Genomic DNA, 13253 nt, shown 5'->3' on the forward strand with positions numbered 1-13253 from the left:
AGCTCTATTACAGAGCTTCCTAAATTGGTAGCTTTCCATTTTCCTGTCACATATTGATATGATTTGACATTGGCAGATCCAAATAACTCGACAGACATCCTGATCAAACCAGAACAACCACTGCTGCAGCTTAAGCATGAAGAATATTCAGCAGTGAAGCTACATGACATTTCAATTTTGTAAAATAAATTAAGTTTCCTGAAATGTAAAACATTTGAAATATACCCTATGAATCAGTCAGGATATTTAGACCTTAATTTTGTATGAATCATGTACGTAGGCTTCACTTTTTTGTATGACACTTAGTTTTATATTTCAAATTAAACTTTCAACAGATGAAATGTATTTTTTACTATTGCCTGTGTAGAGGAAGACAGATGTAGCTTCTTCCTCTGTGCCATAGAGCTCCACTGCTTTTCAGAATCTATAAAAAACTACATGTGCCGCAGCGTTGCACCTGGTGACATGTTCCTTCATTATAAGCGTGGGCACTGTAGTCTTTTTTTTTTTTTTTGAGTCAGTACCAGATACACTGTGCTGTGACATTAAAACTCACGCAGCAAATGTGCTTTATTCCACTTCTGTAAATGGTCTCCACAACTGACTCCTGTTGGAGTAACATTTAGTGAAACTGCATAAATAGGAAACAATCGTTTCCGATGCTTTATTATTAAAGATTTCTTCATTAGATCCAGATGAGCCTGAGTGAGACAGTCTGGTTGGGGATAGCAGGAAGCACTGACAGATGTCAGAGATGTAACAGTTGAAGCTTCATGTAAACTCATGTCTTCATGTGTAAATCTTTTGATATGATTGGAAACAGGTTGTAATCAACACGTTATTTCCTATGTGAGTCCAACAGTTGTCATCAGCACCATTTACTACTCATGGAGCCGGTGTGTGACGACCATCTCTGTTTTTCTCTTTCTCTTTTTTTTTCTTCACTTATCACTTATCATCAAACTTATGAACACATGATAGCAAAGGCAGCACCAGCGGAGGAAAGGCTTTGTCGTTTACAAATCTCGGTCATTAACATCTGAGACACGCCCTTTAAAACTGTGACATTTGATTGTAGATGTATTGAGATGACTTCACTGGCTTTACACTTGTTCACTTGTGTCCAATTCATTGTTAATACATACACTTAACACTGCATCGATATGTCTCATGGATCATATTACATTGCTAGTTTGCTGTTTTTAATTGCTTTTTGTACATGAGATTTCTACATTCTACCTCATATCATAGACAAAAGTTGCTGTGCTAAAATGACTATAGTATAAATGCAGATGACTAAGAGTAAACTTCACTGGAAATAGGAATAAGGCGCTCCCTGCACACACACAAAAAAAAATACTACAGAACAATTTTTTTTCTATTTTTTCAAGTAAAAAAAAAAACATTGTGGCAAATTAAATGTGTGAAAGAGTGAAAATGAAGAAGACAGGGCCTCACAATGCCACGGTGTGCAGATGAAGATACCGCAGGCACTCTTCCCAGCCTCATCATTTTTATTTTCACTCTTTAAAAACTGAAATTTGGCACAATGTTTTTCAGATATAAACTTTTGGCATTATATGTCAGAGCATGAAGCTCTTTGGAAAGCATGAACTTAGAATGTAGAATAAAATACGTCCTTACAACTATGGACATACTCATGTTGAATGCACATTACAAGCACTGACTCGTAAAGTCAAACCTATGATTAATTCCTTGTTGTTTCAGTTTGACTTTGGGCAGAGGCCGTCATTAGTAAACTATGCTTTTATCTTCATCCTAGTACAACATATGAGTGCACACACCAGTCTTTTGTTTCCTTTTTTGACCTTCTGTGTTTCTTACAGTGCTTTACAGTTCTCCTGCACGATATATAGGCCTATTACCTGTTTATTTTATTTTATTTTACAGTTCATTGTACCTGTAACAGGATCTAAGCAGTTTCATATCAGAGGTGTCTATTAGCTTAAATACACAGAATAAAACCAAAACAGTTCTGCTTTGTGAGCATTTTAAAAACTCAAAGAATACAGACGTATTATTTCATTTTCCAGTCCCTAAGAGTTTGGAGGTTCACAGTGAGTTGAGCGACTGGATTAGTAAGAGCAGCATTGGAAAACTCCAGCCCTTCATATTGTTAAATCATATAATGGGTCAAAGGCAACACAAACATCCTCTTTCTGCTTCATTTCTGTCTTTCAAAACTTTCAAAATGTCCGTCCTCCCGACAGCACCGACCAACACCTGTACATTCACATTATCACTCAGATTGGTCTTCTTGTTTTGTCCCAAGTCAGATTGTTGAAAACCCAAGCCGGTGATGGGAATGATACATGGAGAGAGGAAGAGTTGATGTCTCCATTCATTCCTCTGGGTCTGTCTTACACACATTTCCTTTGTTTTGTTCCCCAGAGCTCCTGTTTGTTAGAAGCTCACCAAGGCATAGACCATACTTCAGCAGGAAATAGACGGTGGCACCAGATGAAAAAAGGTAAAATAAAGAGAAAAGAGTAATTGTGTGTGTAATCCAAGTTAGATTGGAACTGAAGATTTGGTGAATTGATACTTACCTGTAAAGATAGTAGAAGAAAGAGAGCAGATAAAAGCCCAGCTTACACCAGGACTCCTTCTGGCAATAGTTGAGAATGTCGGCGTTCATCACACTGACGGGATCATACATGACCTCTGACCCGTCGGCCGGCCGGTGGAAAAACCTAAAAGAACAGAAAAGGGATTTGAGCCTCAGCCACTCACTGACCAGACCAACAGACGCCCTCTCAGACAGATGTTATATGAGACTGTACTTTACCTCCACAGGTGGTAGAAGAGCAGTGGGATATTCAGGCCGAGTGTGACCCACTCTCCGGCGCACATGAACATCAAGCAGAAGAGCCCATGGATGGAGTACTCTGGTACCACCAACTGACCGCAACACACACACAGAAGGTCTGGATATTAGATGTCTGATGTCAAATTACATAAAAATCAAATCGATCTGTCGTTGTAGTCATCAAAACTGTTTCCCTGGCTGTGAGATAAAAAATGGAGATGTCATTATATGATTTATCCTAGTGGATAATGACAAGAGTGTGTACAGCTGATGCAGCTGTTCAGGTTGTGATCAGGCTAACAGCTGCTGCTTATACTGCAGTGCAGAATGGAAGTAAATACAATAAAACTGTTCGCTGTAAAACCAAAACAATGAGCTGAAAGACACCAAAATATCTAAAATAGATGATAACTGTAAAACTGTCTTCGGGTGACCCCTGACACATGACAAGTGGTCATGTAATCCAGTGTTACACAAACTGCATATAACTGAAAAAATAATACAGATTAATATACACAAATAAATATCATAAAGTGATGCAATTTACGCTACTCTAACCCACTGTTAACAGAGCTTCTGACAGACAATGTTGTGGAAATACTTCTCCCTTTAATTGGAAAGTGTTGAATAACTCTGTGGGCTGGAACTGGCATGAACACAATGACATACTGAATAATGAAATAATAATAAAATTGCAATCTAACATGATTACTAGAAGAGATTGATCACTTTCCTATTTGAAAATTAATCATAAAATATTTTTTCTGCAATTAAACTATATTTGCATAAATGATATTGAAAAATGTGTATCATCTAATTTCTTCTTCAATTATATGGTGATGGAGTGGGTATGGCTTAGTGGCACTTAAGTGTAGCACTGTGGGAAATAATGAATCAATAAATCAAACAGCCAATTGTAAGCATTTTTAGCATCACACATGTAAAACTAATCATTTTCTCCCTGAATCTAATGGACTTTACTCCCAAGGCGACTATCTTTAAATGAGTAATCATTGATCTGAAACACATTGTCTAATCATGAAAGCATCTGAGCATAAATAAATGGAACCCGATTGTACAGTTATTTTTACTTTCTCTGATCAATTAAAAATTGTATTGTGCTCATTTTATTTATGGACAGAAATGTACAGATTCAAAATGGCCTCCATAGCACGACAGCTTCTAGTTACCTTGAATCCTCCTTTGTAAAAGCCCTGAAGTGTGTAAAGAAATCACAACAGGCAAAAAAAAACCTATAACACTATGTCCACTGCTGTGTGTGTGTGTGTGTGTCTGCAGAGCGCTGATGGCGACCGTGGGGATGTGCTACATGTGAAATGAATCAGTGTGCGTCACAATGGTTAGAGGGACAAATGGTCATGGCTGTCTGAGGCCGCTCTGTTTTAGTCATCCACCAGCAGCAGCAGGTGAAAAACAGCTATTACTCACTCTGCGAAGCAGGTTGCAGATTCTTTCAATGTTGAGGATCCTTTCCCTCTGTGGAGCAGACACAAAGACATTAAAAGCGCACCTCTGGTTTTCATCGCTTTTTTTTTCTTTGACAGGACAATAACAAAATAAAAAATGTCGAGGCAGAAATGTTTTTAGAAATTTTGTTGTGAAAGATTGCAGCTGTCAAAGTTTTACACATTTATGTTGATAAAATGGGAAACTTTCACATTCATACTGTAGGAGTTCCTGTTTAAATATAAACGATGTGTCTGCTGAAGATACATCCATCTGTACAACATATTTGATTCTCTTTGTGCATGTCAAACTCCTCCACCTCGCCCACCATTAATACAAAGAATAGACATAACAAGTAATACAAATGTATAAATAACAATTGAGTTACAAACCAAATAGATTTTTTATCCTAAACTCCCTTATTTTCCATTATTTCCAGTACTCATTTTTCATCAAGCCAAGAAGAAAAATAAACGGCGTGTAAAGGAACTCAAACTGACTGAGACTATTCATCATCACAAAAAACACAGCAGCCATGTTTGAAGCACTGACAGCGATGTTTGTCTTGTAACCTAAAGGCTCCGAGTCTCCCGTGAGTCATAAGAGAGGCCTCAATTATCAATTTTAGAAATGAAACTCATCCATCTTCTCCTGCATTTGCCAATCCAGCAGCTGGGGGCCTCTCGCCGTGACGTTTTATTCAGGTGGCCATTGATTAGCTGGCACAGGGAAATGAGATGTTCTGCTGCAGTTTATTTGCTTAGATGGATCTGTTTGCATCACCAGACTGGTGACAGAGCAGGTAAACAAAGGGGACCAATAGTCAGACATTTGTTTGCCTCATTTATTCTGTGAGACAAACACACAAGGCGGGCGGCGTGCTGTATATCTCAGGCTGTATACGCCACAGTGTTGTGCGTCTCCTGTGTATTTATTGAGGCCTCGACAGAACACACTCTCATACTCGTTTATTTGATGTATTGCGGCATCTGTCTTAATTACACAGTCGTCGCTTCCAGTATTGAGGCCTCTAACACCTCTTATGAATCTGTGGCCATAAATTCAAACTCCCATGATGACCTGAAACTGGATTTTGCCCTGAATTTCCCTCTCTCTCTCTCTTCAGCCTCACTGTTTATTTGCAGTTTGTTCTTTTCTGCTCATTTTGTGTACCACATCCCTCAACAACACTGAGCTTTACAATGTAAACAGCGCTGCGCTGGCCTGGGCCTGCCAGCCAAGCAACTATTATGTTCACCCTCTGGTTTGCTATTGCACATATAAATTGTTTTTTTCTGCTGTAAATCTGCTTAGATTTCACAGCCTGGAGCCTCCCTGAGGTGTCCCAATTTGTCTCAGGTCGTCCAGTTCACTCTGAATATTTAATTGTTCCAGCGAGAGGAGTAAGTGAAGACGTTGATTTAAGGCAGAGGAGACATTTCACAATAAGCAGAACAAACAAAAGAGCGACAAATGCAGGGAAATGTGTTTTGTCAGTTATGTAGTTTGATTAGTAATGCAGAGGGTCCTCTCCACATGGCTCCGCTGTTCATGGAGTGATTCATCTTTAAAGGCATTTCAAGAGGAAATCACTCTGCATTACAGCCACTTTCTGTCGTCCAGCCAAACATACAATGTGTTTCATACAATGACGATATGTCTCCCTTTGAGACTGTAACTGTGATTCATGGACGTACAGAAACCTGATTTGGAAACACATGTTAAGTCTCTTCCAATTTGTGCTAGTGTGATATTTACAGTCTTTTTTTGTATGTGTGTGTTGAGTGAAAACATGTTTTTTTTCGCTGATGCTGACATGAGAAAAAAATGTTTATTTTCTTAGCCTGTTGTGTTGTGTTGTGTGTGAGTCCTCATGTTTTGTAGTGTATTGATTTTAGGGGAGCCTTGTGGCCTCACATCCTGGCAGATCATGTTATTCCTGAGCTCCTCTGACACTCTGACATCAGTCACGATGACAAGTGTAGGTTGTCTGCTATTGATTGGAGAAACACCTGTACAGCGTGTTGCAAGCCGGTTCAACAGCCTCGACACAAACAGTTCTGTCATCATGACGCTCGTTGTCTTCAACGTCAGATGAAGATGCTTCGTCAGGCACCACGTCTGCACCTTCATCTGAGGAGGAACTATAGGCTATAACTAACACATCCGCTTTGAACTGCACAGTCAGAGCAGTGTTTTTGTCAGAGCTGCTGAATGCTCTGTGTTTTTACAGGTGTTGCAGTCTTTGTGTCCACCCCCTGTAGCTCTGCACGCCTCCACACTCCTCCAGTCTGTTTCCTCTCCCACTCCTCATCACTCTCGCTTTGCTGTTCAGATGCATCCGTCTGCCAGAACACTAGCTAACTTGTGAAAAAGACATTTGCATCTGCTGTTAACTTGCTAAATGAATATCTGACTCATGATAATGCTCTTTAATGTTTTTTTTATCCGACTGGATAAAAGGTATACCTACTGAATATGAGCAGAAAGTAGAAAGCAGAAAGCAGAAAGACAAATTCTTGCACTTGTGTTGGGTCATTTCTTATTCTCTGTCATATGACAGGATGGATTAAATATTCCAGTGTGGTTCAAGTGGATACGCCTGTTGTTACATTGAGGTGAAGCCTTGTACCTTCATTGTGGCGACAGCACCGTATTTCACTGTGTAAACAGCGGCTTCATTTGCATCAGTCTCTTTAACTGATTAAGCCAACGAGCCGATGTCTTTGCAGAAAGGTTGATTGCTTCAATCTGCATGCAAATGAGTGTTCAAGGCAAACCGCTGCCCGGGTGCCACTGCTGCAATCACCTGGGAGCTCAGATTTGTAGCAATTATTTTGTCAAATATTTTGATGTTTAAAAATGAATGGATAGGCCAAATGTAGCTGAATGTGTTTTTAAAGTAGAACATCTGAAAAGTCTCCACCTGAATCCAAAATCACAGAAGAGCCATTTACATAAAATGCTGCTTGTTTTTCCTGATGATTACAGGGATTAGATAACAGTATACTGTGAGTTTTGTTCATGTAGATGGGATTTATTTTAAGATCTGGCTGACTATGAGGAGTTCATGAACTCTGGTTTAATATTGTGTAACTCTGCCTGCTGAATTCATGGTCATATGCAACCTTGTGTTTTTTTTATGTATTGAAACCCTCCATTTGTTCTCAGCCTCTGTGTCAACCACTGACATGTTTTTCTTGAAGCTGAAAAGAAGGGATTTCTGTGTGTGCAGTGCACGCGTGGGGTTTGGTCGTTCTTGAGAGAAGTGGAGCAGCACGGCTCTTACCGCTCTGGTGGGATTGCTCTGATCAATGGGGTTTTTGAAGTCTGTGCGAAGCTCATCAAATGCGATGATCTGAAAAATAAGAGACATTTGATCATTTAGTTACCTATAGAACACCACACAATGTAATTAAAAATAAAAACACACACACACACACACACACACACACAGCTGGTGTCCTTTCATCACTTCACTCTTAAGAAATCATTTTGTTTTAAGTCTCAACCTGTTGTGAGTTGATGGTAACCAACAGTTGATTCAGCTACACTACACACATCCTGTACAGCTGCAGCGGGATTGTTCACTTTCCTTGAACACACATGGTGATTAATTAATGTGTGCACAATATACAATTACATACTGTACAGCCCTGTTCCTCCTCTTTAAACTGTATATGTTGTACCCATGATCTCTGGGTGAAACTCTCTCCTGCTGTAACAGTGTTGCTCTCAGTGTGACACGTTTTTTTTTTTTTAGATTTCCATCTCCTCTAAACTTGTAAGACCAGTCTGTACTTAATGGACCTGGTGATAAAGTTCCTGTTAGAAACTGAACATCCATGGAGACACAGATGGCTGTCGAAGGAACTCATTTGCAGTGATTAGCAGTTTTCTGGCGGGATTAAAACAATTAGTGCCCATCAGAACTTATATAAGGGTGAAAAAAAAGTTGTTAAATTTAATAACCTTAGTTGAGTTTATAAGAGGATTATGGTCGTAGAAGTCTATATAAAAATTTGACTTCTCTGACCTTTCTAGCAAAACAAAAATACATGATAAATCAAGGATGGCATGGAGAAAACAGTGCCGTTGTTCAGACTGAAATCTCTCTAACAGCTCCCTGAGCGCAGAATATGAGTGATGATTTCTCTCCTCAGCTCCCTGATTAATAGCTCTATAAAAGCACTAATCATTCTTGGTGTAAAAGCCACCTGCTGTGCCTGTCATCAGCATCAAGCTTCACTTTAACGGCTCATTGAAAAGACATAAAAAAAAAAAAAAGCTAAAAAGTATTATGTGAACATCATGCGTCTGACTGGTAGGTAAATGTGAAACAGAAACAGCCCTGCATGGTGGTAGTTCCCCCATATGTGTCTGTGTGTGTGTGTGCAGCCTGTATTTCCCTCGTCTTCTTCTTTCACACTGTTGTAAACAGATGCAGTTTCCATGGCGACATGGTGAGCCCCTATGTGGGCACCATGGTTACTACAGGAGCGCGCGGCCGATCTGATTGGCGGAGAGTGACACAGAATTGGGGTGCCGTGCTCTCCTGGTGGAGGCGGCCTGAGGGGAAGGGGGGGAAGGTGGAGGAGGGGGGTGAGGGGGGGGCAAACAAATTCATAGTTTGATAAGCGTTTCAATCACACGCTTGAGCGCTGAGCCAGACGCACGCTTCTCCCCTCGTCTTTCACACACAGACACACTGACTGACTCATAGTCTCACCCACTTAGTCAATTGGCATGTTAGTCATTTCAAGTCTTATATTCATAATGATACGTTTTGTATTTCACATTGTTCCTGCCTCCATGGATCGCTTGATGTTAAAAGGTGAGGGATCAAAGCTTTCGCTGTTTTTCCCAGAGTCTGCTGCACTTGTGTAACCAGCAAAGCAAACCCGGCGCTCTGCACTGGTCTGGTCTCCAGCGATATCTGTGCAAATTTCACTCAAAATGCCGCAGGCGGACAGGTTCAAAACAGTCTGGTGGCCGGATTTATCATCGTTGTGTGTTGTTGCCTCTCTGTGCTCATTGCACGCAAGTTTGCTGGAACCTGAGCACCTTGTTTGAGGAGCTATTTATTTCCAGTCGTACGTTTATTGAATGTGGAAAAGATGGAGCCAGGCTGTAATATCTGTCTCTTTGTTGAGCATACAAGGGTCAGAAGAGCTCCAGTTGGTCACACGAGTGATAAACTACTAAGAAACAAGGTCACTCTCACTGTGAAGGGAAAGATGAAGAATTGACAAATCAAAATGTGTTTTTAGTTTTCCTGCTTTTCCTCCCAGCTCTGTGGCATTTCATTCACCTCAAATATTTATCATTATCCAACTAATGAGGTCTTCAAAGCCTGGCCTCTGAAATTAAAGAGAACAAAGTGTTGTTTGGTGGCTCTGAAGAGTTCAAATAGTCACATACATGTGGTTTTCTTAGAGATTCAGCTGCCTCATTTCTGCAGCTTGTCATTACCTCTTGAGGACCTTACAGTAGCAGCAAGTGTGTGTGTGTGCTGTGTTCCTGTCGGTGTTGTACAACTGTGTGTAGGTGGATGTGTTTGTCTGCCTGCGTGGGATGGAGCGTGGACGTTCTCAGGCTCTATATACATGTGCCCGTTTTTAGTTTTCGGCGTGTGTGTGTGTGTGTTTTGTTTTTTTTGCAGTGTGCGTATATAGAAGCCACTCACCTGCCATATGACGAAGAAGATGAGAGCGGCACACAGCACCAAGGTGAGCATGTAGCAGAAGGCCGCAAAGGTGAACGCCATGGCCGAGCCCGCCAGCCTGACGACGAGATGGGTCGAGAGAGAGAAAGGGAAGCCCCCTCCTCTCTGCTCTCTGCCTTGTTTCGGGTTATTGCTCACTCTCCCTCCTTATTTAGGAGGGGGTTACTGCCTGTCTCCCCCCCGCCCCACCACCACCACCACCAATCCTCTCTGACGCAAACTGAGTCTGTATTGTCCAGGTAACACACTCAGTTTTAGTAACAATCAATAATCAGCTTGAGCTGTGGCTTCACTTCCACTCATGCTGTGTTTTTGTCTCCTCTCTGACAGCAGGATGACCCCCTTCCTCGCTTTTGATTTAGGAAGCACTCATACGTCTGTTCCTGCTCCTCTTTTCAATCTCTGACCATCAAAATGTCTGTCTCCTCCTCCTGCCTGCAGTTTCTCTTTCCATAAAGCCAACACATTCTGGGGGTTTTTTTTTCTCACAGTAATGCGAGCCACAAAGTGTCTGTGACTGACACTCTGACAGCAGAAGCACAGGACTCTTGTCGATAGTAAAAAGCACAGCGCTATGTGTTTTCAGGAAGGATTATTGTCTAAGATGCTTATGGCTTCTGATAGGTCAGTAGTTTGTCGTATGGCTTTCACTTCATCTGTTGCTCTGAATCAAGAGCTCTGTTAATGACGCATATTGTAAAATCTGGATATAACACATGTAAACAACCAGTTTGCACATTAGCCGAGTTCTTATTTGCAGAGACAGTCTGTTGGCAGCTTACTTATGGTATTACAAAATCTTTGAGAGATGATTTGCCTCCACATGAATCTGATGATTTACTGAAGATAAAATATATTGCTCTGCACATTAGACAATTTTCCTGACATTTTGATTTAGCAGGTAAAAAATAAAAGGTCCAAATTAGGAATTAGGGTACAAATCCAAAGACTTAATGCAAATGCCAGTATCACACATTTAAGTTGAAGATCAGAGCACAATATTGATGACAGCAGTCAGTTAGCATGGATCAATGTCTGGACTGATCTTAATATCGAGTAGAGAATACCTGTGTCTGGTCGGAGACGTGTCTGCCACTGAACAGTCCACTCTTTCCTCGTCTCTGTCAATTTGGGTCAGCACCATGTCAGACTTCTCTCAGACGCATCCCTCAGGTTTCTCCAAAAAAAAAATTTAGGTTTTGTCTTTGCTGACAGGTTTTTGATGCAAGTTAAAACTGATCAACTTTGGAAAATACTGAGGCAGAAACCTGCAGAGCATCTACATGTTGAGCCTCATTTATTCTGCTTTTGAAATGACTCCCGCTCTTACGAAAGAATCTCCACAGCCCTCAGGAGGCATAAGTTAATAAGTCCACCTTTCTATTGTCTCCCCCTCCTTCTTTTCCTCTCTTTCTTCCTTTCTGTCTGAACTCCCTTCTCTTTCTTTCGTTCTTTCTTTTCTCTTTCTGTCTTTTGAAAACAGACCTAATGTGTTTCCTGAGTCTATACTGTCTCTGCCTCTCTTCCTCTATTTCTTAGACTGCGAGAGAAATATTTCTATCACGCTTGATGTTATAACGGTCGACCAATCGGATCGCTCTGCCTCCCTCCCTCTCTTATTTGCTCTCTCCTTCCTCTCTCTCTCTCTTTCTCTCCCCCTTCTCTCTCTCTCTCTGTCTGTCAGTCTCCCTCCCTCTTACATTTATACATTTCCATAATCCCTTGTTCCCTAGAGACTGATGAGGGGGCAGGGCAGGCTGTAAATGTTTTTTTTTTTCCTTTTGTCTGTATCTCTCTCTTTCTCCCTCCCACTATCGGCCCCTCTCACCAAAGCTCTCACTCATCCGTCATTTCATGTAATGTATGTCTGTTTCTTCGAGGGTGCTGCTCTCACTCACCTGTCATCTGCTCTATTAGCTGTTCACTCAATGTCTATTAAATTGCTCAATTTCACTTCTCTTTCACGGCTGATTTTTAGAAAAACGCTGCTGTCATTTAACACAAAATGCTGCCACGCTTTGTTTTGTGTTTTTCTTAATATCATCCTCTATTATTATTGTTATCACTGATTCTCCATGCTAATCGTATTGTAGGTTATTTCTGACAAATGCACAAAATCAGCATCAATTCCATCAGAAGACTGCATGGCAAATACAAAATAATTCACAGCAGCTCGATAGCTGTGGTTGTCTGCTGTCAAATGGTGCAACACAACACGTCTGTGTCACCACTGTGGTCATGATAGGGTCAATATGATGATGTAATGCAGTTCCTGACAGAATACCCCCTCATTCATTCACACCACCTCTTATTTTCCTAATGTTCATATTAATAGATGATGATAAACTGGTTTCTTTTAACACCAATGAAAATGTAAATGTAAGTGAATGTTTAGTCAGATTTGCATTTGTATTTATCTCACTTTCAGAGGCAGAAACTAGATATTTAAGCTGTGTCCATGATTTACAACCAAACAATTTCAACAACATCTCCAATGGCCAACTTCAACTATTATAATTTCTCTGTGTTTTTGTTTTTTTGCGGTCTAGTCTTTCCTCATACTGGTGTTTATTCCCATTTGGTTGATTATTTGCCACAAACCCCTTGGAAACAGCAGGGGCACCAGTGAATAAGTGCACCTGACTGGGAATCACTAATGGATCCAGATGGAGAGAAGCACTGATCAGTGATTTGATCAGCAGAGCAACAACCGCCTTTAAACCCTTTCACTGATTTATCGGCCACTTGGGGGCAGTGAAACGAGGCTGCAAAACACAATGTTGACACAGTTTTAACTTCTTCTTTTTTTTGACACCTTACCAAAGAGCTGCCTTTTCATGCATCCAGCCAATATGGAGGAACGGGAACAGTTACTCACTCTGCTGAGAGCTGCTCCTGAGGGAAATAGCAGGCTCTTTAGCAGCAAATGCACTATGTTCAATAACTAACTGCTAACCTTTTCCTGTTTGCCATTCGTTGCTGGGTGCTGTGGATTTGTCAGAGCTTTTATATTTTATTTTTTTTACACTGGAAACAGCTGCTGCCACAACAACCCTGGTGAGAACTGCTGGGAGAAAACATTAAAGGTGTCGTACAAACAAAACAATGAGCGGAGAGACACTCAGCTCAATGGACAGGAACTGCACTGCATGGTTATTATAGTTTTTATTTTTATTTAGTTTTTCAGTTTGCTTTTTTTAATTTCAGTTTAGTTTTAGTTAGTTCAACAAG

General features: G+C 40.7%; 1 protein-coding gene across 1 annotated transcript; it reads right to left on the reverse strand.

The window, feature by feature from the left end:
* Positions 1-1911: 1911 nt before the first annotated feature.
* On the reverse strand, positions 1912-10202 carry cnih2 (cornichon family AMPA receptor auxiliary protein 2). Its single transcript, XM_085796806.1, has 6 exons — positions 9984-10202; positions 7587-7655; positions 4280-4327; positions 2810-2922; positions 2571-2714; positions 1912-2452 (listed from the first exon to the last, which is right to left on the reverse strand). Exons 1-6 carry the CDS (start codon positions 10062-10064, stop codon positions 2425-2427), a joined length of 483 nt encoding a protein of 160 aa, XP_085652932.1. The 5' UTR covers positions 10065-10202; the 3' UTR covers positions 1912-2424.
* Positions 10203-13253: the final 3051 nt, after the last annotated feature.

This window comes from Trachurus japonicus, chromosome 14, assembly GCF_045865225.1.
Source record: "Trachurus japonicus isolate A0001 chromosome 14, Traja_1.0".
NCBI lineage: Eukaryota > Metazoa > Chordata > Actinopteri > Carangiformes > Carangidae > Trachurus > Trachurus japonicus.

Coding starts and splice junctions, on each gene's coding strand:
- cnih2 (XM_085796806.1), bottom strand. CDS start 10,064: ATGGCGTTCACCTTTGCGGCCTTCTGCTACATGCTCACCTTGGTGCTG. Junction 4,328..7,586: donor AGAGCAATCCCACCAGAGCG/GTAAGAGCCGTG, acceptor TCTGCTCCACAG/AGGGAAAGGATCCTCAACAT. Junction 2,453..2,570: donor TTCTTCTACTATCTTTACAG/GTAAGTATCAAT, acceptor TTCCTGCTGAAG/TATGGTCTATGCCTTGGTGA.